Here is a 27505-nt window from a genome sequence, read left to right as displayed (position 1 = left end):
TTGATGTCTAGTAGATTTAGTTTACTTCAATATCCCAGAAATCTCACTCCAGAAATATTTACTTTCCCTATACTGAGGTAAACAATATGTTTGGAGATGTGTTTTTAAAAAACTACAAACATGGCCAGCATTTCTTTTTACATGTAGCCTAGATGACGATCATCAGCTTATATAGCTTTAGTAGGCTATTTACTTTGCACTGGCAAATATTTTGGCCATTCTTCCATTTCTAAGTGCAGTAAGTGCCATCTACAAGTCCAATAAAATTGTATTTTTTTTGTAGTTGTATCTATATACAGTAATTTACAATAAAATAGCCTACAACATAGCTTAAAACCTAATATATGCCAGCACCAAAACAACAGCATGTTTTGGACAGCTGAGCTGGCAAAGCAGAGCTCAGCTGGTCTCATGTTATATCATCACGCACCCTCCTGACGTATGCCCTGCTCAGTAAACAGACGTCCCCTCTAACTATAAGCCCCTGTGCCCACAACTTCCCTCATCCCTCCTCTTGCATAATAGCGTCTTGTCTGCTTGTTGCAGCTGGAGCATCCCAGTGACCCAGATATAATGAGAGTTTATGGTCCTGTGCTGCTGCTGCTTTCTCCAGCAGCCTGCAGTGCTCTGACTCCACCACCAGCCACAAGTCTCCCATCTCTCTGCCATCACTGCATGACCCACATCTCCATGGTTACCAGTCCAAAATGGCCCCAAGGAAGAGGTTGCACGTCGAGGGCTGAGTGATCCTGACTCCTGGTTATGGAGAAGTAGGGTGAGAGTGAGTTGAAAACCAAACAGTGCAGACAGCAGTTTGAGGATTAGGGTGACTTCTTTCACCCACCCTCTCTTCATCAGGCTAACTAGGCCACGCTCATTGTTGTGATATTCTGATTACATGCAAAGCTGCATTTATTATGTTGAGCTGCCATGAATAAGTGAACCGGAGGACAAAGCCAACGGGGCATGAAGTGTTTTCAAAAGCACCATGCATGCCGGGCATTTAGATGTAAAGATTTTACCTGTCAGGAATTGATACTGTTACGTCTATGATATCTATACCATGTCATTATCCTAGGTGTGTGTATGTGTGTATGTGTGTGTGTGTGTGTGTGTGTGTGTGAGCAAGAGAAATTTGTGAACTAATACCTCAGTGCATAAAAGGCTTCAAATCAACACATCATGCAATAATGTTTTCAATAAACTTCTCACTATAAATTATATCAAATATAACCCATTAATGGTCCCATCCAGAAAAAAAACAACAGAACAAGTTTCTTTATTATTGTTTTTTTTTTTTTTTGATTGACCACACACATATTTTTCTTTTAATAATTATGAGCCACTACCAAACAGTTGAGATGTCCTTTTGTGGTAAATCACTATCAAATGATAAAGACGTCAGTAGTACTTGAACAGGTTTGCAGATATGATATTATATGTGTTAGACACCATAGAACAAGATCACGTGATCTGTAGCATCACCCAAGATTCATGTCAATAAAATTTACCTCCTAAATTTCACATTTTGAAAAGACCACACTGTGTTAAAAAGGCTGATTGGTCTGATATAGACAATTAGCCAGTTTACTGAGGCAAACAACAAAAAATTAGTCAGCAACAATTTTTAAAAGCACTTGAGGATTTTCAGCCTTTTTTGTCTAACACTACCGTAAATTTAATATATTTGGACAGTTGGTCAGACAAAACAACACATCTGAAGACATCACCTTCTGTGATCGACATGTTTCACTATCTTCTGACATTTTACAGACAGAACAGTTTGAAAAAGGACATGAGAGATCAGTTGATTGTTGGTGCAGCTGTACTCAGATATGCTAGAAGTCAATGGACAGTCTTAGGCGGCACAGGGGGCTGACCATTAGTGTTTGGACAAAGTATCTTTCAAATAAATGTAATATTGAAACAAATCATCCTTATATTAGTGTATGTGACCGACAGTGATTTCAGTATTCCTTTGCTCCTAAGTATCTTCTTATAGGCTGATCAGAATTAACACCTGCAAAACTGGAGGAATGTTAAGTGAATGGAGGTCAAAGGTCACCGCCGTGACTCATAAATACATTACTAAGCAGCTCTTGTAAAGTATCAGCAAGTATCATATATTTTAACCTGGGTGAGGGTTGTTTTTTGTCCTTGCACCCAAAGTTCCCTCTCAGAGTTTCAATTTTGCTGATGTTTTCCAGGTTCAATTGCTTGGTAAACTTCCTGTGAAGGTAGAAAGCACCTCAACATTGACTGAAAAATGTAAAAACTGCCAGGAGAATTTCAGCTTATAGTGGGACTTTACTCTGCTATTATTCATGTTGCATGGAAGGCAAAGTGTGTATGCAGCTTTTAATCCCCTAGCAGGTGATTTCACTTATGAGCAGCCCTACAGGCAAAAAAGGAAATCACCTGCTGTTGATTTTAGCTGGAACAAAACCTTACACACTCAGACCTGAATGGGAAATTGTTGAACACAGCTGGATAATACAAAAGACAACACCCACAGGTTTATGAACATTTTCTCTTGGCTCTAATTTAAATTTTAGGCCTAATTAATGCTGCTGTTTATGTATGAGGGAAATAAAATCAACTGTGAGCTCTAATTGACTTGAACAAAAACAGACAATTTTCCCACCTTGCCTTGTTTTTCAGTCACTCCAATGAGGAGGAGGCGTCCTACTATATATTGTAATTTCTGGTTGGAGGTAAAAAGTGTCAATCATACCTCTTGGTCGATGTGGATCCGCATCAGCCGTACGCAATAGCAGCTGTGTCAAGACCACCATGGATAAACCGGAAAGGAAAACGATTTTTAAGTTCAAAATAAAATCACAAAGTTATTATTTTTGAAATTATGTATTAGACGTGCTTATTTTAATCTTACTCGTACTAATGTAGGTTAAGTGGAATTATCACCCTACAGAAAGGATAAGGTTAAAAAAACAAAAAACGTTATAATAAACTTTATTCATAGAGCACTTTTCTTAATGTTACAAACTTTACAAAAAGAAAAAAAACAGAAAGTAAAAAGAACATGAGCACAGAGGAAGTAAAAATAATAAAATTAACGCGGTCGAATAAATGGGAATAGAACAGTACAAATAAAAACCTATCACCTATAAAGTGATGTTAAATTCATGTTTGTTTGATGAAATGCACGTCAGCCTTGTTTTACCTCACTTTTCCCCCAAAAAATATTTGATCGTATTTTATCGTGAAAGGCTTCATCGGAAGTGTTGTTTGTTATTATCGCGAGCTTGCCACTAGTCGCCATCGTCATCATCTGTACGCACGGCGGCGACAGGACTTCTTGAATCGGCAGCAGGGACGGGTCTCCCTCCGCTATTCTGTCTCAATGCGAAGAAAACACACTGACAGAAAGTAGAAACACTTCAGCGAATTCCCACACGAAAGTCTCTTTGGAAACTCCGATGGATTAATCTGATTTTTCTGCGGTAAGTACGCTTTTTCCCCCTGTGTTGAATTTCAATTGGTGCACCCGCCTTGTCCCCTATTTTGCGCTGTGGACTGCGAGATGAATTCATCTAGGGAGAGCCGAGGAGATAAATAACACATTGTAGGTCGCTGCATTCAGGCCAGCATTCACTCTAGATACGCTGCACATGTAGCTTAATCTGTTTGGCGGATGACTTTGCCCTCAGACGGGGGAAAACACAGGGAGAGAGCGGTGATGGTCTCGTAATTGTGGGTGATGTTTTGCAGTGCTGTGATTCTGGAGAGGGGGCTCTTGTGTGTTGCAGCAGCAGCAGCAGCAGCAGGGATGGACGCGCTGCAGAACAGAGCTGACCACTGAGGCCATGCACACACATAATAAATGCCACAACGGCCTGCAGACAGACTCCTGTTGATTTACCCCAAAATAATTGTCATGGGCTTTGAGCTAATTGCATTGCCATGCTGTTAACTATCAAATTAAGGCTGCCCTAATCGGGTTATCTGATGTGTCTGGGGGGTGCAGCCATCCATCTTGTAGGCAAACACAGGGGATGATATACTGTGAGTGTGTGTGTGTGTGTGTGTGTAGCTGGGAGCTAACCTCAGTCTTATACATGTGCAATAAGTTAAGCAGTAGTTGTGTGTTCGTTTACAAATATGCACACAGCGCCCTGCAGCTCTGAGCGTTCAGCCTGCCATTGCTCCATGAATGACTACACAATAGCTTGCGTGATATGTATCAAATTTGAATGAAAGGACTTTCACATTATGGTTCATGGACCATGAACATTCCCCCTTTGGCCCTCTGTGACCATACAGGGGCACCTTCTTCTCAGTTATGCTGGCACAGAAGCTGCCACTTGCGAATACAGGATTTCAGGTTGCCATGAAATATGTTGTCATGAAGGTGTAAGGTTTAGCCCAGTAAGGGGTTAATTGATTACTTTAGTTAAAGCAAAATGTGTTGATTTACAAGTTTACCGTTTGGAGCCTATGCTTGGTTTTGTCAGTGCACAAATGCCACACAGACAGCCACAACTTTCAACTTTCATTTAGGGTTCCAGCGATTGGTCGATTAATCGATTAGATAGATAGATAGATAGATAGATAGATAGATAGATAGATAGATAGATAGATTAATGGACTATGAAAATAATGATTTACTTGACTAATTGACTAAAGCTTTGGTCCATTAAATGTTGGAAAATAAAGAACAATTTCCATCCCAGTTTCCAGAGTCCAAGTTGACATTTTCAGACGTCTTGTTTTGTTCAACCAGAGATATTCAGTTTATGATATAAAATGGAGAAAGGAAGCAAACGCTCACATTGGCGAAAGCTCACACCACAGAATCTGTGGCATTTTTTGCTTAAAAATGGCAAACTATTCTTAAGATAGTGGGTATTTTATTTTCTGTCAACATGACTGATCTATTTACCAGCACTCATCCATCCACCGTGTGGCTCGTGGCTCAGTTTGCACTTTCCATCAACCCAAGTGTTATTCACTTCTAGCAGAAATCTGCCAACCTACATTGCTGTAGGCCTGCAACATCATTATTTCCAGTGGGTTCTTACAGTGACCATTGCCCTGCTCTGGCACAAGATTTGGAAAGAATCATTTAAACCCCCCAAGTGTAGACTGACAGGCACAAGCATCGAGAATCTGTTCCTGTTTCTGGAGAGGAAAAAAGGAAAAGAAAAAGTTAGTTCAGGTTTTTCTGATTTGCCCTTTTATCCCATTTGGAAAATGTCCATGTACGAGGCACAAATCTCGCTGACTGACTGGTTGTTTACAATGGGCTCAGTGATTTAACAACATGACTCAACATACTCAACTGTGAACACTGTGACACCAAAGCACAGTAATGCTTAAACCCACACATACATACTGTATGAAGCTCAGCTGTGGGTTTTTATAACTGGCTGTGTTCATTCAGTACGTGAAGAATGCTTTGAAAGCCTTAACACTGTATTTCATTGTGCAGATAATCTTGTTGCTGAGTGAAATGTGGCCATTGTCTTGTTGTTGATACACTGAATGAACTCAGTTGTCCGACACAAGCAAATATTGTAACTATTCAGAGAATGGCAGCCATAAGTAGGAGACTGTCAGAGTTGTACCAAATCCAGTAAACACTGCAGTGAGTTTTATGTGCATTCAAATGGCACACAACTGAAAATGATCCTCACTGGGTCGTTTCTTTGATAATGTACAAGTTGTATTTTGCAGTTGAATAAGGTCACTGCAAATGTGACTTCAGTGGGATGGGAGTGGGTGGTTTGACCTTGTATTGAAGCATGTCAATGATCTGAGTGTAAAGGGACCCACACTCCAAATTAAACAGGCCTGACTTGTCTTGAATTGCAAAAATGATTGTATTCTGAGGCGATGTGTAAGTTCATTGGGGTCAAATAACGAAGACATTCCTGGATGTAATAACCAGTTGAGCGCAGTCTCACAGTTTTATTAGTCAAATTTCAACGGCTCAAAGCTTCTATTTTCTCTTTTACTTAGATTCTTACTGTCATTTCTTGCATCACTAATAAAGAACAGAAATAACATCAGGTCAGCTGGTTACCAGTTAGATAGTGTGTCCCCATTAAAGCAGCAATTAGCCTATTAATGGATGAGCCGATTGATGGAAAATTCAACAGCAACTCGTTTCATTCTCTGGTTTCAGCTTCTTGAATGAGAGGATTTTCTGTTTTTCCTGGTCATTTCTGAAGGTAAACTCAATATACTCAATAATGTATTTTGGACCGATGGTCGATGGAACAAGACATTTAAAGAAACCACCGTCAGCTCTGGCAAATTATAATGGCCTTTCTTTCTTTATTTTTTGACATTTAATAGACCAAACGATTAATTGAGCAACCTTTCTTTGTTGATTGATTGATCAGTTAATAGTCACGTTGTTTCAGCTCTACAGTGAATTAAAACCAGGGCTTTCAAATGATTTCACACACATCCAGATATCTCTGTAACACGACATCAAACTGCACATGTGTCTGTTTCTCAGGCCTGACTGACTGTCTCCTGTTTAATCCATCAGTTACGCTGTGCGACCCTGACATGTCTGTCCTTTTAATTTAGTATATTGATCTGGCGGCTTCACTATAAATGGCCGAGTATCTCATTATGGCTCCCAGCTCTGTATGTGTGTGTGTGTTAGTATAGATGATTAATACTTGTGCCCATACGGCATCAGTATCAAGGCCTTCATTTCAGTAAATTAATTTCCAGTTGAGCCTGACAGTTGTGACTAATGTAGTAGCAGTAACCCTGTCCTGTTACTCTTTGTTCAGATAGTATTGGCTTCTTCGTCTCGCTCCATTCTTCACTTCCTGATGTGAATGAATCCTGCGGCAGCGTTGACAAATAGTACTCAACACATTTGGCCAGACATCAAAGTCAGATTTCAGACTGCATCTTGAGCCAATCAAGATGAGGCATTTTTAATATGTGAGCTCTGCCCGTCTTTGTTTGTGTGTGTGAGAGTCAAGTCCACCCACCCCCCCCCCCCCCCCCCCCCCCGTCTCCGCCTTGTGCTGTTAACTGTTACAACACATTACGTAGCTACGATCCTGTCCCCACTGGACCTTCCTAATCACGCCAGTGTGGTCGTCTCCGAGGCAAGATGTTCATTTGGGCCTGAAAATAGCGTGATGAGGTGGCCATGTGATACCCAGGCGGTGCCACGGAGAAGGAACAAGCCCTGTGGCTGTGATGCCATCATCTGCTTTTTTCAGATGGGGGGGGGGGGGGCACAGGTTAGGAAGGACAGAGCAGGCTAGCATGTGTCTGAAATGATAAAATGCAAGTAGAACACCCACCTCACATCATGATGTTACAGTGCTTTGTCTCGACATTTTGATATGATCCATAGCGTTGAATCATGCGTGTAATTGAATAACAGACAATAGTTGTCCCTTGGATCCGAGAGCCAGTGATGAATGCTTGTGAAGCTCTTATTATATTATATTGTATTGAAAATGTGATAAAGCTGCCTGTTGCTATCACATGCACTTGAGATGTTTCTGATCTCCAAAGATGGCGGATTTTCATTGCACCTATGCAGCGACTTCAGTCACAACATGACCTGTACACAGACATGATTCATATGCAAATGCTTACTAAGCGAAGACTGTGCCAAAAAAAAAAAAAGACAACAGCACAAAGGGAACATGTGTATATAAACAAAACAAGATGGCCTAGATTCTGTGCGGCAGATGCATACAGGTGTGTTTAAGCTATGGTAGTCCCTGGCCTTTTTACTTGAAGAGCAGGAAGATTTTTATAATCCCCACAGGCAGCACGACGACATGAGATCTCCCCTCATTTACTCTGATCCCTCCAGGAGTGGAGGCGAGTGCTATTTCAATCACTGCAGTTCAAGAGAAAATCCACCAGAAAACAGAATCTACTTCAACTACAGTATCTTAGTCAGTTTAGTTAATATTTCCAGGTTTGTGCAATTCCCCACTAAAATTGTCAAAGACTTGTGACTAACACAGTTTTCATCAATCAAGAGGTCTGGCTGGAGTGAATGTTTCTGGACTGTGTTATTGTGTATGTGCATAGAGATTTTGTTTTAGACTCATGCCTCCTGTTTTAGATATATTCTGATAACTTTGGAAAGTTAAATCAATCTGCCGTATATGCCAATTACTTTTTTTTTTTTTAAATTAGTTTTGTAATCTATAAATTGTCTATAAAATGGAGTGAATCCCCATCACAATATCTCAAACCCTATAGTGATGTCTTGTTTTGTACAACCAGCGGAGAATAACAGCAAATGCTTTTATTTTTATGAGATGGAAACAGTGAATCATTTTCAGTTTGAAATTTTCTTTGACAATCTCTCATTTATCAAAATTGCTGTTTGGCAAATTTTTCTTGACTAATCAATAAATTGTCGACGGTTCTGAAAAGTTGACAGTATATCAGTAAAACAGACTCTGAACTGACACGTTTCGACACTTTTCAGGGAGGCTTATGCTTTTACCCGTGAATGGAAATTGGAGGCTAAACACATGTTTCAGAGTGGATTTTTGCTGCAGATATACCTGCTGTAAAGTAGGGTGCTGTAAATACCAGAAGATGGGAAATGTAAATATAAATGTCAAGAAAGATTATCTAGAGGAGCAGCAGTCGTCCTCCTCCTCCTTCTCATGTTTCACTCTGTGGTCTCAGCTTTGGTCGGGGCTTATACCGTAATGCTACCGCTGGGCTTGTTTCTTCTTCTGGGTATTTTATGGGGTTTTATTGGCAGCAATGAATCACAGTGTTCTCCTTCTCTCTGCAGTGGTTCCCATCTTCTTGTTAGTAAGGTGTGAATCCTGTATTTAGTGGGAATGTATTTCATCATTGGGATTCCACAAGTCGTCCTATGTTATTAGTGGCTTTTACTTATTTAATTGTACTCTACATTGCACAGTTGGATCATTTTAGTCTGCTGACATGGATATCACAAAGACAACATAGATAAGATAATGGCAACGTGAAACAGATGTTCAGATTTGAAATCAGTGCAGTTGCTATAAGTGAAACTCAAATAGTCTGCTTTGTGTTTTCTTTTTCCACTACTTAGCTAATGGTACTTTTTAAGACTCTATTTTCCAAATCCAGCATCAAGTCCACAAATGAAGCCGTTATAAAGAATCCAGCCAAAATAGACATTAGTAAAGGAACAGACAAAGAAATGGTGTCACAATATCAATACTGGCCAGAGCAATTGTGCAGTTCCTGAAAAGATCTCCTATTTTCCGGGTTTCTTAAAAAATGAGTTGCTTTTAATTGCGTTATATCTTCGACTACACACCATACTTAAGTTTGTCTGTTGCAGTGCTCTCGTGTGCAACAAGTGACACATCTGTTTACACTTTTTTTTCTGATGGGAGCACTTTCTTGCTTGTAAATGTAAAACAGGCCTGAAGGAATCCAGTCATATACTGTGTAGCTATCCTTGTAACCATTAAGCACCAGTGTCCTTCAAAACATGCCTCTGCCTCATTTAAGGCTGCAAACTGGTTTCCTGAGAAAAGATTTCACAAACATGACGTGATCGTTTTCAGATATTTCCTTGGTTTGCTTCCAAGCATTAAGAGAATCACATCAGGGCTGCAATTATTATTATCATTTCATCTAGCAGTTACTTTCTCGACTAATCGTGAGTAAATAGTAAAAAAGAATGCCCATAACAACTTCCCAGAGCCCATGATGACATCTTAAAATGTCTTGTCTGACTAACGGTCCCAAACTAAAAAAATATTCAGTTTACTATCATAACAGAATAAGAAAACCAGGAAATACTCACATATGAGAAGCTGGAACCAGTAGATTTTTGTCATTTTTGTTTTAAACAACTAATTGATGATCAAAATACTTAATTTTCTATGGACTGAATAATTGCTTTATCTCTAGATCAAATGTAAGGAGTCTCAAAGCATCTTCTGGCTGAAACTGAATCTTAAGATGTGATGTTGCTGGTTATTTTCAGCTATTATTTATTAGTTATTTCACTTGTCCTTAACCTAATGTTTATGTTTATCTCACTGGCAAACACATTTTCTCTTTAGATGTTCATTCTTCCTGATAGATTAATTACTCTTGACAGAAAAGAGGCAGCACCTGTGAGTCGACCAACTGCGCTGTTTTTGTGGATGTAACCGAGTCTTTAGCCGGGGTCAAGTGCAGTGTGATAGTTTCTTCCTCTCTCCCTCCATCTGCAGCAGCGCTGGCGTTTGCCCCGAGCACCACGTCTCTACACGCACAGCGACTGTAAACAAGTGTGTTTCCAATTAGCCGTTTCCGAAGTCAGCTGGCCGCTAATGCTGATGAAAGCCGATGGCCTCTCTCCCAGCCGTGTTCATGGGCTTCCAGGGCTTAAAGGGGACGGTGGGAGGGTGGGGTGGGGTGTGGGGTTACGGTGAGCCAAAATAACGATGGTCAGGCTGTTTTTAATTGGGAAAGCGGACTGCCACAGTCATTACAGACACTGGTTTAGCTTTGCTGTAGTGAGGCCAAACGCTCCATCAGTCCCCCTCATGAGACTCTGTGTGTAAAGCCAAAGAGCAGTTTGCTGTTTTGGGTCTGTGTGCACTTTAACTCTGTGCTGTGAATCTATAGATGGGTGTGTGTCTCCTTGTAAAGCAAAAGAAAAAAAAAAAAAAGAATAAATAAAGTGCATGCCAACTTGTAATTGCTGGGTGTAAAATGTGGTCTTGCAGTAAGATGGAAAAGTAAACCATGGTAAGTAGTGCTGTTAAATTCCTTTATGGCAATTTAAGCTGGATATTCTCAGCCCACAGTATCTCATATCAACATCAGTGTGTACACATATTTACATCAGGGATCACATTAGCCATACACTGCAGCTCTCTCACATTATGTTCCTTTGTTTAATTAGTAATGGAGTTTAAAGTAGCGTGTTTAATTTCAGCCTAATTGAAAGATTTTTCAGAAGGCTTTGTAGCTCTCAGAGGAAGCTTTGAAATAATGGGATATTGAATCATAATTTCCCCCAACGGAGACGGCTTTTGAGCCATTACTTCACCTGCGTATTAATTCCATCTCTGTCTGTTTCTCCCTCCGCCCACAGAGAGTAGAGAATGGGCTGTGTCCAATGTAAGGATAAAGAAGCAGCAAAACTCACTGATGACCGGGAAACCAGCCTCTCGCACAACTCGGGGTACCGCTATGGATCCGACCCTACGCCGCAGCACTACCCTAGCTTCGGGGTCACCACCATCCCCAACTACAACAACTTCCACAGCGCCGCCACACAGGGGGTGACCGTGTTCGGAGGAGTCCACACATCCTCGCAGTCTGGGACGCTCAGGTCCCGGGGGGGAACAGGTGAGGTTGAAGAAACAAGGCACCTGTTAAGTGGCCAACAGTGTTTGGCTTTTGTATTTGAGAATAATAACGTATCTGAAGATACTTTTTATACTTGCCATAATAAAAATAAAAAACAATAAGCAACAAACTATAACATGTAGCCAATTTATTAGTGAGCTTTAGAGGTGTTGGTAGGCAGATTTTGTTACCACCGGACAGAGCCAGGCTAGCAGTTTTCCTCGGTTTCCAGTCTTTATGCTAAGCTAAGCTAACAAACTGCAGGCTGTAGCTTCAGTGAGAGTGTAGTCTATCTTCTCATCTAACTCCTGGCAAGAAAGCAAATAAGGGTATTTCCTAAAATGTCAAACTGTTCCTTCAAGACAAGGTGACATTGTAACTGTGAAATACCTTGCTGTCACTAAATGAGGGTCAAATTACAAACAGGGCAATTAAAATAGAAATAAAACGTCAGTCTAAGTTGTAAAGCTGTAAACGTCTTTGAAGACCACTCACTCACTCACTGGCTGGCTCTCATCCAATATTCAATAAAAGGCTGATGTCAGCTGAATATATGTTTGTCTAGTAAAGAGTCATCACTTCAAATTTTCAACTTTCTGAGATGATCTTAAATTAACCCCATAAAAGCTGGAATCGTCATCTTTATTTGTCTCGTTTAGTGTGTGATTCCTCTCTTGTGTGTGTGCGTGTGTGTGGACACTGTGGTGCTGTGATGAGTTTATGTTTCTGCAGAGGATGAATGTCCACTGGCTGCAAGTTAATGGAAAACAGAGTGACCTAAATTATCGCCGGTGCTGTGCGAGGCACATCTGACGACCAGAAAGATCAGATATTGTGCTGAATACTGCAAAAAAAAAAAAAAAATGTTTCTGGAGTGGTGAAAATGTGCTTCACAGCCTCTCACTTAAGATTTTAAAGATACATACGATGTGTGATGTATAAATTAGCAGCATCTCTCGCTTTGATGTTGACTACTTTGGGCCTTTTTTTTTCTGAAGGTAGATCCCAGCGCAGATAAACACTGTGCATCTGTGGAGTCAGCACCACCGGCGTGTATGAATAAGAAATTACTCCAGGAGGGCCGCACAAAGCAACATTCATGTCTGAGATTGTGGGCTTAAGTTTAATTAAATAAATAAATAGATAAACACTCAGCTAGGGCAGAAGTAGAACAGAAACCCCATCTGACCCCTCTGTGAAGATTTCAACATGTCTGCCTAAGACACAGTGTGCAGAATTGGTCGTTGTAAAGCGCGTTTTTATTCCGAGGTAACTGCATTGACGGGGGAACCGTGCATGGTCTTCTTGCAGCTTGGTAGCTCAGACTGTCCAGAGACGATTCAGATCAAATCAGAAAATGAAATCATTTTACAGTTTCAGGCTTATTAAGAGATACAGGGAGTCCAGCGCTGTTCCAAATCACATCAGATAAATTTGATTGGCCCATAATCTAGACCTTGGCAGCGTTAACTGTTCGCTCACCATTCCTAGAGAGGCTTTGTCTGATAAAGAGTAAAGTCAGTTTTCTGTTTTATTTGTATGCAAAACAAGTCGTTTTACTTACTTGCATTTTAAACCAATATTACAACAATTTATTTATTTATTGGCCACATGAGGGCAGCTTGTGCTGACATTACAATGTTGATATAGCAAACATGTTAGCAAACACACATCTATTTACTCATTCAGCAGGCATGGAGCAGTATTATCATTCATTTGGAGTTGTGCTTTTAGCCACCAATATTTACTCTTCTTTTAGCCCTGTTTTTGTCTCCACGACTCCCGAGTCTATTTCTCTGTTTAGCTGCTAAATGCTCCACTATCGAACAGCTAGTTGCTAACTGTGTCTAGATTTCTGTCTAAAACGAATCTTGTATATAAAAATACATATATATAAAAACATTAATATGATCAATTGTAAGAATTTGAGTTTTCTAGAAAAAAAAAAAAAAGCAGCGGATGGGATGTAAAGAATAAATGAAGACGGCAGTAAATCTTATTGCTGTTACATAACAAGCAACCCATGTGTTGGACAGATGAACCAACCCAACAATAACACCACAATGAAAATCCGAACATAACATAACACTGCCAACCACCACATGTAACGTTTTGTTTTCCTGCAGGGGTGACTCTGTTTGTGGCTCTTTATGACTACGAAGCCAGGACCGAGGATGACCTCAGCTTCAGAAAGGGGGAGAGGTTCCAGATCCTCAACAGCACGTAAGTGTGAAAACATCTGCGTGACACCATTTTAAGGGTGGCGGTCGTGTTTTCCTCTGTTTTTCGTGAATGTGTGAAAGCTGCATTTGAAATGAAATGTTGTTAAAAACAGACTTGACCTGGCTTATGTAGGTTGTTCCATTTAAAGTCTGACACATTTCTCATGTTTGCACCATAAAAATAAAGTATGTCTTGTTAGAATTGTTTTGTAGAAATAGCTGCAGGATGCTTCTGCTTTTATACAATACAAATGTAAATTTCCTGTTGTTTTCCTGTTGAGTTCCTGTGTTTATTTGTGCCTGTCTGCGTAATGTGTACATCTTGATCTATCTCTCTGTTTGTTCCAACCTGCCTCCATCCTCCTCCATCGCTCTGTGTCCTCCTCTCCTCAGCGAGGGAGACTGGTGGGAGGCTCGTTCCCTCACTACAGGTGGAACTGGTTACATTCCCAGCAATTACGTAGCTCCGGTGGACTCGATCCAAGCTGAGGAGTGAGTAAAACTTCTTTTTTTATATGGAGCTCACACATCACTTACACACAAGTCTCTGTCTCAGAGACACGGCAGCTTCACCAGCAGAGATCTTATCATGATTTCATCTCACTGCCTTTTTGCTAAATGTGGCATAGTGTCACGTACAGACAGAATAAAGGTCAGAATATTGAAAAAAAAATAAAATGTTTGAGCAAAATATTATACTCCACAGCTTGATCCCCTTTTTCTTCCTTGCAGCTGGTATTTTGGTAAATTAGGTCGAAAGGATGCAGAGAGGCAACTGCTCTCCAACGGCAACGCCAGAGGCACTTTCCTCATCCGGGAGAGTGAAACAACCAAAGGTACTCTGATGCAGCTGCATCTAACATGCTGACGTGTTGAACGCTTTTAAACTTTAGGTAACAGACAGATGTGTGAATAGATAATGATTTAGGGACGCTTTATTTTAATTTGTAAATTAGCAGTTTATTTATAGAAGAACTTATAATAAAAACATCCAACATCACAACTTAAAAATTCAGTCTAATGACTCATTAACTATGCAATTGCTCCATATTCAATGCCCTAAATCTTTTGCACATTGTGCTATATATACACTCATTAAAAAAAAAACTGACACACATCACATGTTCCATAATCCCTTATGAAAGCCAACATGGTGAAGTGTCATCAGATATTTTCCTCTATTCTACTTGAATCTGTCAGTTTTGGGTTTTTTTTCTTATCACTGTGCTGTCTCTGTGCCAGGAGCCTACTCCCTGTCCATCCAGGACTGGGATGACATCAAGGGAGACCATGTCAAACACTATAAGATTCGCAAGCTGGACAGTGGTGGCTACTACATCACCACCAGGGCCCAGTTTGAAACGCTGCAGCAGCTAGTGCAGCACTACTCTGGTGAGGCTCTGCTACAGTTATTCTTGACATGACATCTACTGTGTTTCTGCTCCCTTCAAATTGCAGTCTTTATATGGATCAATGCGTCTTTACAATTACAAGACGGGTACAATTTTAAATTCAAACTGCACGATCAATCCAGCCAGGGCTGCAGGGTTGTGCTGCCGCCTGATCGTGCCGTGCCACAAAGGCATGCCTCGTTTGACCGACCTGTCAGTCAAAACCAAAGACGTGTGGGAGATCCCGCGAGAGTCGCTGCAGCTCATCAAACGTCTCGGAAATGGCCAGTTTGGAGAAGTCTGGATGGGTGTGTATCTTCTTTTTTTTTTTTTTTTTTTTTGGCATCCTATTTTGGCACAAATGAAAAATTGGACAGCTGTGAGCAGTGTTGCAGAACATACTGTGTGTGTTGGATCATTCAAAGCTAACACCCAGCTAATGTTACCCACAGGGAGTGTTTGCCTTCAGTGATTTCATTTAACAATTTAGAGTTTTTGCTGGATACGAGTCTGCATGATCTCAGGGTCCACTTTGACTGGATAAACATTTCTGAACTTCCAATGATTTCTGATTGGATTCAGGATTTGAATGGGCCTTAAGACCAGTTAAAACTTGATTTAAAATTGATATGTTTAAATATTGTTTTGTGCTGAAACTCGGTTCCAACAAATGCTGATTTAGTACAATGAAGTTCAGTAAAACTTCATTTGTCCCACATCCGGCAGCAAAATGCTCCATGTGTGTCGGATTTGCTGAGATCTGAACATTACCACGAACATGGATTAGGCCAAATCCCAGAATAGTTTTACACAATGTTTTCAACTGGAAACAATTTATTTTTTCCTGAAGCTCCAACATTAAGTCCTCAAAACTTGTCGAGCATCATTTTACTCAGCGTTAGAAGTAGTCTGAATGCAGAGATGTCAGTTTGTTTGTTTTTGTGTTGGATTGTGTAATATTTTGTTAGTTGATAGTTTTAAAAAATTTGGATAAACTGAGAAAATAATCCGTCTTCATTTAGTTTAGTTACTAATGCTTTAATTTGTATAAATTCTAATCACAGTTCTGTATTTTTATGATGGTTACCCTGATGCTCAACAATATGCCTTACTAAATTTGATATTTAGCTGCCATTGTTTGTTGCCAGTTATCTGTTCGTCCCTTTATTTAAACTTTATTTAACAATCTCAAGGTAACTGATAAACTCACTATAGTTCAGTCACACTTTGTACATTACAGTACTGTGAAAATCTTACATTGTAAAAATAATTCTGCTGAAATCCCAATCACTAACCTCTGGAAAACTAAACTTGAACAACCTCTGTTTTTCCTGTCAGGCACATGGAACGGCACCACCAAGGTGGCAGTGAAGACTCTGAAGCCCGGCACCATGTCGCCTGAGTCCTTCCTGGAGGAGGCTCAGATCATGAAGAAGCTCCGACACGACAAACTGGTGCAGCTCTACGCTGTTGTGTCCGAAGAACCCATCTATATCGTCACTGAGTACATGAGCAAAGGTTGGAGCTGTTTTTAAAGTGACACTTGAAAAGACAGTATGAATATTACATACATGCACATGTGCGCACACCCACACAGTCTGTACATAATTTATACATCTGCATGGACTGTACACTATGACAGTATGTGTCCTACTTCATAGCATGGTGCTCAGGCCCATGCCCACATAACTGTACTGTAGAAAACACTATTTATTACAGTCATACAAACGCTAAATGTGGTTTTACATAAGAGATTTTGCTCAAAAGCACTGAGAGCTACAGTTACCACAGCGATAACTAACAAATAAAAATCTGAGCCAAATGAAACTCGTGTGGCAGGAATCCCAGAATTGATGTCACATTAACTACAACATGTAGCTTCAGTTTTTATCCAAATTTGAGTTAAGATCTAGAAGCTGAAGATGATATGCAACATCAGATCCTATCCTTTTTTTTATTCCTTTTTTATCTGTTTTCTTTCTTTTCTTTTCCTTTCCTTTTTTTTTATTTTAGGGAGTTTGCTTGATTTCCTTAAGGACGGAGAAGGACGAGGCCTCAAGCTGCCAAATCTAGTGGACATGGCAGCTCAGGTACACTGCTGAAAATAATCCGATATCTTCATTCTGTGGACTCACTACCGCTAAGCGCTAACTGAATTTTTCTTTCCAAGAGCATAATCCACTTTAATCATCTCCAGCTGTTACTAGCGTGTTTACACTTTCATTAGGCAACTTCTTACTTAAACAGACCAAAATGGCCGCATTTTAAAAGTGTGATGTTAAGTAAGAGCACAAGGAAACTGTACGTATACATTGTAGTTTAACAGTCTGGCTGGTCGAAGGGACAACAGATAAGTGATCAATCATTGGCAATCAATCGCTGCTGTTTGTATTTTACTCGGAAGCTGTGATTCATCACTTCCTGTAGGTTGATTGTACCTAACACTGGAGTTCATTTTGTAAATCTGGCGTATCTATGGATTTTCGTTGAAGAGATGCTCCTCTCAGTTTCAGCCCCACGTTTTTTTCATGCTGATAAAATGACTGAAAATTGAAATTAAAAAAATCTCGTTTAGCACATATTTAATCACCTTGAAACTGTTCAGTGATATTCACAGGGAAAAAATAACTTTATTTCCCAGGTGGCAGCAGGCATGGCGTATATTGAGAGGATGAACTACATCCACAGAGACCTACGCTCTGCCAACATCCTAGTCGGAGACAGTCTGGTGTGTAAGATTGCTGACTTTGGTCTGGCCAGGCTCATCGAGGACAATGAATACACAGCAAGACAAGGTAGGCCTGATTGATTGGAGAAAATCCATCTCTAAGATTTTGTGTGAAATCCAGTTATTAGCGACGGCTTGTTAGTTTTGAATTATTGATTTTCTAAATCGTGATGCACAATTAAAATTGTTTTGGCTTGTGAAGACAAATCTATAAATAGGTTGCTAGGAAACATCTGAAGTGCGGGCCAATGGAAAAACAATCAACTATGTAAACTGTAGCATCACAAGTTGTATCATTACCTCCAAAAATATGAAGTTCAGACCAAACCACGGTATATATCAAACTCATAAATGTTGGTATTGGTTTATTTTATTTATATATGCATTTGTGAAGGAATATGTGTTTCAGGGTTAGGAGTATATACACAGACATAACACAGATATTTTTAGTTTCAAGTGGACTTAATCTTTACAATTGATATTATTAACACCGATGTCCCATGAATGTCCAAAACCCTGTTTACAAATCACTGAACAAACCTTTTCTTCTGTATCGAAGTAATCCAGCGATAGTTGTCTGTACATCTATGGGTACACTTCAAACAAGAGCTGCTAATAGCTAATTCTGTGTGCTTGTAATGGTGCCACTTTGTAAACAAATATGGAATGAAAATAAAACTAAAAGGCTGAAGTTTGTGCCTTCACTTTAACCCCTGGTTTCGACTGAGTGAGAAATCTGATTATGCTAATGCTAAACTAGTGTTAATATGACGTTTTAATTCAGTGTTTTGATGTAGTGATGTGTGTAGACCTCCACTTAGCAAACACTACGTTAAGTTCAAACTTAGAAACAGCTGCAGTTTGAAAATAAATACTTTTAATTCATTGGTCCCAGTCTGGAAATATATTTATTTTTATTACACCCCGTTGATGGAATAGAGATTAACTTGTGTCCGTACTTTATCTTTTGTCTGACTTAAATGTTTCTGTAGTTAGTCCCCAACCACAGCATCTTCTAAAAACCTCATCGTCAGAGGAAAAAGTTGGCTGGCTGGCAGATGGTTTATTCCATTTAGTCGATTCCAAGACACATTTCTCTCTCACACACACACACATATGCACACATGCTAATTTTCAAAGTACAGTAAATGAGCAGGAATATGTCCTGGTGACACCAGTGGAAAACAGGAGTACATGTGGTTACAGCATGGCACAAAGACTACAGAATATCACATTTACAAAAGGCCAATGTGAGGATTTAGGACAGAGCTCATGTTGTACATGAAAATCAATCTGTCACTGTGTATCTTGTTGGAAGGAAGTGGCCGTACCCTGAATCACTCAAACGTTGTTCTCCTGAGTCTGTGTTGGCAGACGTGAACTACACCAGGAGGACTTCCAGACTCCGTTAGTCACTCTGTCAACATGTTCAGTCACTCATTTGTTAGCATTTTAAATGTTTACTTGTTCGACCTGGGCCAAATACAAACTGTGATGGAGAGAGTTAATGGAATTTTTCCCTTTTCTCCCTGGTGGGATGTTATCATGTCCTCATGTCTCTGCACTAATGAAATCACAGATGAAGGAAAAAATCCTCAGAGAGAAGATTGACCTACTTATTCCTCAGGTTTTAGAAAAGGTTGTTGCTTTATTTCTCTCTGTATTTCTGCTGAAATCACAACAGTGACATAACAAAAGCTTTAAACTATCATCGCTGATTTTTCTTTCTTTGTTTTTTTTTTTTAGGTGCAAAGTTTCCCATAAAGTGGACTGCTCCTGAGGCTGCGCTTTACGGGAAATTCACCATCAAGTCAGACGTGTGGTCATTTGGCATCCTGCTGACAGAGCTGGTGACCAAGGGCAGAGTGCCCTATCCAGGTGAGTGTTCAGCTCAGTGGATTATGCAATCACTTCTCAATTCCACTTGATTGCTCATGTTTGATGTTTGATGTGTGCGTGTGAGTCTACTGAGACCACAGCCATGACTCTATGCTAAAAAAAGAGCAGCATGTTGCATAATGTACAATACATTGTGCATTATGCAGAGACATGTTCCCAGCTCACTGTGTGAACATGTGCAATGATTCAATGTCCCTGTTTACCTGCCATACGCGTTATATTTCAAGCATTTAAACACCCAGCTTGAGTTGCGGAATAACGCAAGAGAAGAAGAAGCTCTATTTCTGGATTCTAAAATTATTAAAGGCCCTAAAAACCCACTTAGATGTTTCACTTGTGGCTAAATAAACATATAGCATAAGTGAAAACGAAACTAACTGTGTGTGAGGGTACAAGCAGATTTTTGAAAGAATCATTATACGAATAAGCTTGAGAGGCAAGAGCGGGACATTTTTTAAGGGAGTCACAGCAGGAAAAGAAATGATAAAATGAAGGATCCTGGTACGGCGCATACTGTCGCACTGCCATGACTCACTGGGAATAGAACAGAGCCATTGTTAATGTGATTGGTAACACCTGTTCTTTGCATTATTGCATATAAAGAGACAAAAAGCAGATGTTTCGTCACGGCTGGCAGTTCAACTTAAACCGGAAAGCTGTGCTGTAACTGACAAAAGTCACCTCCTGTTACTGTTGCTCCCTCTGCTGTCATTCATTTAGTGTAGCATTTCATGAGCCCCACTGTCCATCTGTGGGCTTCTTCCTCATGTGGGGGGAAGTTAATATTGTCACTCCCCATCAGCTGCTGTGCAGAGCTTGGCGTATCCTTGTAGGCAGTGAAGCCAGATATTGTTCTCTTTGTGTTTTCCTGTTGAGCTGTGTGTATTTTAAAGACCCATCTAGAGCCGGCATTGCAAATTAAATTGGGCTATACATGCTGTGGTAAGTAGCATTGGTTCAAATAAACATTGAATAAACAGATAAATATCAACGTTGTACATATTCTGTATTCACACTCACATTGGTCAGTCAGAAGGAAGTTCTATACAACGTCTTCTTTATATGTGTCAGCTGATATGAAAACAGATTTATTTCAACTTGGTATCAGCCTTAAAAAAATTGCATGTTGGTCCATTTTATTATTGAGCATGGACGTTTGTTGTTGAATCTTGGGAACAGTCTGCATGTGAACAAAATAATGTAAGCTTAAAGGTCCACTTACAACCTTTTTGGAGCTTTCAGTCGATCCAGTCATTAATCAAATAACATTGTTCATGTGAGCGCAGAAACATAATAAAAGAAGTGTAATAGAAATAGAAATGCAGGGCAGTTAGAGTGAGACCATTATGTGAGGTTGTTATTGAAAAGTTTTCAGTGCTGTTTCCCTCCATTTCTCCATGTTCCTCTCTCCAGGCATGAACAACCGCGAGGTGCTGGAGCAGGTGGAGCGAGGCTACCGGATGCCATGCCCGCAGGACTGCCCCACGTCCCTGCACGAGCTGATGGTGCAGTGCTGGAAGAAAGACCCGGAGGAGAGGCCCACCTTTGAGTACCTGCAGGCCTTTTTGGAGGACTACTTCACTGCCACTGAGCCCCAGTACCAGCCAGGGGATAATCTCTGAGCACCGCCGCCCTCATCTCATGTCATTTCCCTGGCCTTCCACCAGAGGGAGCCAGACTCCACATATTCTCTCTCTCATCCTGTGGCTCCATGGACTGACTTCTTGACTTCCAAGTATCTCACTCACACACACACACACACACACACACACACACACACACACACACACACACACACACACACACACACACACACACACACAAGGACGGATGGCTGCTCTGTCAGCAAACTGACTATCAATTCAGTGGATGTTTTTGAGGTGGGAGGGGGCGTTTGAGATGATTGAAGAGTTAAAATGACTGCCATGGTGAGTTGTGTAACTTGTATGTAGTGTAAATATAAATTGCTTGTTTACTTATCTCTTTTTTTTTTCTTTTTTTTTTCATTTTATATTACTTTTGATATTTTGGAAATGTGTGGATTTTTTTTTAATCCGAGGTTAAAGTTATTTCAGATTTATGGCTCGTAGAGAAACGTGTGAGGCTCACAGTTGGTAACAAATCGTGACATAACAATTGTAGGTATGGTAATAGTTAGACATCGTGGACCGAGATATCTCAGAAATTTCTCTGGGAGTCCACCAACCTTTTTTACGAGGTTAATAAGGTGATACTGCTCTCCTCTTCTCAAGGAACTTAGATGTACTATAATACCTGTTCTTGCCTTTTCATGTTTAGTAATATTAGTAATATTCTTATAATGTAAGGGAATGCCTTCATGCTTTCTACACACTAACTTAGTGCATCATGGAATCTTCCACCCAAACTTGTATGGCATCTGTACTGATAAGTGCATTCATCGCATTTCAGCTTCAGCCAATGATTTATAGATCAACTTAAAGTAACTTTTAGTTCAGCTAATCTATCCCCCCCCCCCCCCCCCCCCCCCCCCACACTGCAATCATTGTTCAGCTGACTGCTTATTATACTGATGATATTTTAAAATGTATGTTGCATAATTGTATGGCAGCAGGCTGTGTAAGAATTCTGCATTGTCTTTTCGCTTCAGCGGCCAAACAAACAAACAAACAAACAAACAAACTGCCACTTACATGACGGGAATGAAGGATGCGTTGCGTACCTGTGTTTGTCCCTCCATAATGTGTTCCTGGAAATAACATGTTGTTTACGAGACCAAACATGTTTATTTCGTTGTATTATTTTGCTCAGCATTTCGGCCAGTCTTACATGTATTTCTAAGGTTACATGATTATGTGATTTTTTTTTTTTTTTTTTTTTTTTTTTTTTTTTTTTTCTTATGCCAGAGAAATCAACTCTGGATGACGTTTTATCATCCTCAACCATCGAACTTCTCTCCCTGGGTGAGAAGGAGCATTCCAGGACGATACACCATTTCTGTGTGTATTTATGTTGCTTTTCAAGTGAGCGAAAACTAGATTTTGTGTCACTTTATTTACCCTTATTCAGTAGATATACAGAAAATGTTTTTTGGTCTCTGCATTATTTATTGTCCCTGTCTGTTACTTGTACACAACTGGTTTTGAAATAAACAATCTTGCCATCATCATCATCATCATCCCGTGACTTAAACAGTCAGGAACTGGTTTTTAAAGGACGGCTGACTTTCTGCAGAGAACACAGCAGCACAGGGTTCATCCCCCCCCCCAGCACTATGTAAATACACGCAGCTCAAATGAATGTGGTGTCTGTGAAAGTGAGTCTTTCTGGTTTTCTTTCAGTCTGAACTTGACACAAAGGTAACATGACTGAACTGAATATATGCAAATCACTTTGTCAGGTGTCCACCCTGTAGTTAGAGGCCTAGAGGCCAGTCAGCCTTGTGCTGCATACAACAGAGTACAGAAAACTCTTGTTCAGTACTGGTTCAGTTTGATTTTTTTTTTCATCAAGATTTAAGTTGTTTTTCTTTTTTACAGTTTTGATTTTATGTTCCCCCTAAAACTGACATGATTAGGATTAGGTTTTTCTATTCCTACAGCCTTCTTATACCCTTTTGCATGAGAATACACTGTTGCTTTAATATAGCCTCTTTTACTCGGTCCTCCTATAGCTAAAGAATATTACGTCCTGAATCATTATATACTCCAAGACTAAGACTGAGCTCAACTTTCCTGGCCAATCTGGCTGAGCAACACGCGCACTTCATTCTGGGCTTTGATTGGTTGCATCTCGAGCGGGGGAATAATTTGCATATAACAGGCTGTAACACACACAAGCCTCTGCACCCACAGGAGTGAAAAGAATCCAGCAGAGAACAGGTAGGTCATTGTTACTCTCTGTATTCCTCTTGAATACCTGAGTCCTCTTGACCTGGTAGGCACAAAAGACATTTTATGTATGAATATGTTTCATGTGAAATGATTTCTTAAGGATAATTCTTGTATATTGTGCATGAAAAGATCTCTGTTCAACTGTATTTTAATCTTGCTTAAAATGTCCCAAAGATTCGTTGTTTCGTTGGTTTCAACAGTAGAAGTAAATGTCTTCCTGCTTGTTTCTGTCACTTCCAGGACTGGAGGGTGTGCTGAAGTCACCTGGTTAAGATGAAAAAATCTGAAAAAGTACCAGACCTGAAAATGTTTTCCACCACAGATGAGTCCAAAAATCCCTTTCGACCATTGAGCCCTGAAGTTACCGTAAACCGAACTTTTCATGCTCACCCACATCATGATCAATTCAGGCCAAGCTGTTGCGTAGATGCGCATCATTTCTGCCAAAGCCAGCACAGAGGTGGACGAGTGAACCAGTGGCTTCAAGGGAGTCATCCAGCTCATGCGGCGCAGCACGTAGAGCTGATGCACCACAGACAGCCAGAAGATAGAGGAGCCATTTTTGCGAGGATGAATTTTCATCATCAACCTCCTGAAGTCTGTCACTCACATCCTGCAGAGACCAGACACAGTGACATGAGAGGAAAGAGCAGCTGCTGGGACTGTGGACCAACAGAGCCTGCAAACAGAGATACGTCTGGGTAACACAGAAGAAACTGTCTTCCTCTGATTCAAAGAATAGAGAGTCATTTATATTAGCTTGAAGGATAAATTTTGACAAAATAATTAATGTTTTTTTTGGGGGGGGGGTTTTACACTCAGAGGGGAGTATGGCTACAATTCTCAACCTCAGAGCGATGAAGAAGAGCTTGAGTCTCCACTGCCGCTGAGATCTGACGACGACTGGCAACACTACAGTCCCTTTCTACCTCCTCACCACTACACCCACAACTATGGTAAGGACCTTTTTTTTTCGCTTGTGTCTAATTTAATAAGAGCTATACAAATATATCTTCACTTACTCACTTACTATATTTATTTTATTTTTAACAACACAAATTGCAGAGTAATGAAAAACATAATCCGCTGGGGGCCTGACTCAGTTTAGAAACTGTTTGCCACCAATCATATATCAGGTCTGAGCGACAAATCCATTTTTAAAAAGTGAATACAGAATAGGGCAGAAAACAGCAAGAACAAACATGGATTTTTAAATGTATAAGGAAATAGGTTATAATATAAAAAGAGAGGTTTTCAGGATTTTGTATAGTTAGTGGATAGTTGTTAATGTTAAGGTACAACATTGTGTTGTGAATTTCACTGGTAACTGTCTGTTCTATCCGTTTGATATGAACAAGAAATGATGCCATTAGAAGCATTATTATATTCTCATGCTGAAACTTGTGTGAGCTTTATGTGGTTTTGCTCTTAAGTCAATGTATTTTTAGACACTGCTTTTTATGAGGAAACCGACTCAGTTCTGCATAGATCATCAACTTGACACATGCGCTGTCACAGACATGTTTGAACTGCATCTACAGGACTCCATCATACTCTAGATGTCAGGTATTATCTATCATTCTATCTATCATTCAGAAGGGTGGTACAACCACAGACTGGTCAACACATACCCACCTCAACCATGTCTACACGCTGCTCCCTGCCAGCACGGAAGACCATGGGATGACGCCCAAAGCTGGTAAAGAAGAAAATAAAGAAACAAAAATGTCTTTCACAACTAAGTGCAACACAAATCCCTGAAAGGTCACCATTAATGTATTTGAAAAATGCATTGAGCCAAGTGCGGCAGCAGTCTCTACTTTGAATATTACACAGACCAATCACATGTCAGCACCATTAAGCTGAAGAGCCTTTGTTTGTTTTTCTTTTTCGCTGCTTCAGGCTCCAACATCATGCTCCCAGCTGCATGAATGACAGCGTGGCTCAGGGAAGCGTCTCCGTTAACATGCCTCAGTTCTCCGTCCCCCCTGTGCACGGCGTGTCACGGGTCAGTGTGATCAACCCGAGCTCAGCGGGAGCAGAGGCGTCTGTCTCACATCCACACGAGAGAAGAAGAACCATCAGTCTGCCTGACGAGTGCCGTGAGTCGCTCTGTTCCCTCATTTAAACCCACTCTGCTCATGTTTTTGGGAGTGTGGCCTATTTTGGCAGCTCAGTCTATATTTGAACAAAATAATTATTGGGAGCACGACACAATTCTGTGTGGGTTCTATTGTACGTTAATATGCAGTAATTATCCTAATTTCTAAGTTACAACAGGAGGCATAAACTAGCCAGACATGCTTACGGGCTTTGTGAAATAAATCAAAATGAATTTTAAAGATAACACTCAGTTGTTACTACTGTGGATTACACAGGAGCTGAGCCAAATTTAATTTTTGATGTGCTTTACTTTTCATGAAGACAGACGTTGTTCCTTATTTCTATAGGACAGAATACAATAGCAGTAGATGATATGATATTTCAGGGTAAGATCACCAATGAGACATTCACCGGTAGAGTCAGTGTAATGTTTTTAATGAAGTGCAGTCCAGTACAACAACTAGACAAACACACCTTCAAAACAAAAATTGAATATTTTGACTAAACTAGACTTTGATTCACTTTAACTAAGTTGAATAAATAGATTAAATTAAAATACATTTTTAATTTAAATATAATTAAAGTAAATTATAGTATTTATTGCAGCATACAGACATTACAGTAGATAAGTGTTTCTTGTTTTACGGTCATTCAGTGTAATTTGCTACAAAACAATAAATTCTGAGATTAATTCTTGATTCTATGATCTCTTCTCAGGAAACATATTTATAACTTATTCTTCAGACGTGTGCTCAGAGATGGTCCCCTTTGTAGACTTCCTCACAAAGCAAGGTTTTCGACCAGCCGTAAGCTACTACCCTCCAAACAGTCCGAATTTAAAAACAGAATTAAAAAAAAATCTTTTAAACATTTAAACAACAGTCGTCTTAAAGCCCTGACTTTAATTCCACAGATTGATATATTTGACAACCCTATTAGACGCATGGACATCAACAAGTGGAAGGACAGTTACCTGAAAGATGTAAGTGAACACTACCTGATTTTAGCAGCATTTATTAACATTTTTGTGTTATATCGTTATCTATAATCTTTGGTTATAGTATTTACAGTAATCTTTATAAGACTAAATCAGACTAAATGTGACTTTATAAGTCAGTTGTTAAATTAATATTTCATATTCAGCCATCGAACCTGATTATCATCGCCATCAGTCCAAAGTATAAGGCGGACATCGAAGGATGTGTAGCAGACAGCCATGCTCTACACAATAAATATGTTCACTCCATGGTGAGACAGTGTTTGTGCTTCATGTAAATGAAACATCATTTTGTGAAGGAACTCACTACTTAAGTCTTAAGTGTAATTTTCCCAGATGCAGAGTGAATTCATCCAGCAAGGCAGCTTGAACTTCAGATTCATACCAGTTCTCTTCCTCAATGCGTCTCAGGTCAGAGAGCGAAACACCTATGCTTGATAACTGAAAGAATTTTTTACACATAACTTTATATTTTCTACTATCTGCCTTTTTCTTAAATGAAAATATAATATGCAACACATGAACGCTTTACAGAAACATGTCCCAAGCTGGCTTCAGAACACGCGTATTTACTGCTGGCCGCAGGACACTGAGGATTTGTTACTTCGCCTGCTGAGGGAGGAGAGGTATGTCCCTCCCCCTGTGCCTACGGAGCTCACCCTCATCATCAGGCCTGTGGCCCCGAGTTCTGCAGCTACACTGTAAAACACACAGCTGTGTTTATGCATGTGTTTATGTGTTTGGTGATTCAGTTTCAGACTGATTTCATGTGAAGTTATTGTGCAGTTTCTTTATTTTATAATCCTCAGAAGTGTTCCAGTACAAGTAAATAACAGCTCATCTTTTAAGTTGTGTTGTATCCAATGTACAGTTTTCAGATGTTTCAATAAAGTTTTTTCTCTGTGTACCTTAATACTGTGTATTAAGATTTTTATATGCTAGGGTGTGGCTCTACCTGTAGGGATGGC

The 27505-nt window shown here is 40.0% G+C and overlaps 2 protein-coding genes across 4 annotated transcripts; both read left to right on the top strand.

Annotated features, from left to right (window-relative positions):
- The first annotated feature begins 3298 nt into the window (after positions 1–3298).
- Positions 3299–22710, top strand: fyna (FYN proto-oncogene, Src family tyrosine kinase a). The gene is made up of 12 exons (XM_056393956.1): positions 3299–3464; positions 11069–11325; positions 13452–13548; positions 13941–14039; positions 14280–14383; positions 14790–14939; positions 15082–15246; positions 16277–16456; positions 16952–17028; positions 17580–17733; positions 19413–19544; positions 20979–22710. Exons 2-12 carry the CDS (start codon positions 11079–11081, stop codon positions 21185–21187), a joined length of 1614 nt encoding a protein of 537 aa, XP_056249931.1. The 5' UTR covers positions 3299–3464; positions 11069–11078; the 3' UTR covers positions 21188–22710.
- Positions 22711–22850: 140 nt separating this feature from the next.
- On the top strand, positions 22851–27444 carry LOC130180430 (E3 ubiquitin ligase TRAF3IP2-like). Of its 3 annotated transcripts, none has more exons than XM_056393959.1 (10): positions 22851–23425; positions 23678–24138; positions 24260–24393; positions 25034–25136; positions 25340–25539; positions 26258–26346; positions 26454–26522; positions 26684–26788; positions 26874–26948; positions 27072–27444. In XM_056393959.1, the coding sequence occupies exons 2-10, from the start codon at positions 23711–23713 to the stop codon at positions 27240–27242; spliced, it is 1374 nt and encodes a 457-aa protein (XP_056249934.1). In that variant the 5' UTR covers positions 22851–23425; positions 23678–23710; the 3' UTR covers positions 27243–27444. The 3 variants fall into 3 exon arrangements, with proteins under 3 accessions (XP_056249934.1, XP_056249933.1, XP_056249935.1); XM_056393958.1 differs by lacking the exon at positions 22851–23425 and adding an exon at positions 23444–23480; XM_056393960.1 differs by lacking the exons at positions 22851–23425; positions 23678–24138 and having other exon boundaries at positions 24350–24393; positions 25034–25201.
- Positions 27445–27505: the final 61 nt, after the last annotated feature.

The sequence above is a fragment of the Seriola aureovittata genome, chromosome 13, assembly GCF_021018895.1.
Source record: "Seriola aureovittata isolate HTS-2021-v1 ecotype China chromosome 13, ASM2101889v1, whole genome shotgun sequence".
NCBI lineage: Eukaryota > Metazoa > Chordata > Actinopteri > Carangiformes > Carangidae > Seriola > Seriola aureovittata.
This window is presented reverse-complemented; position numbering and strand designations above follow the sequence as displayed.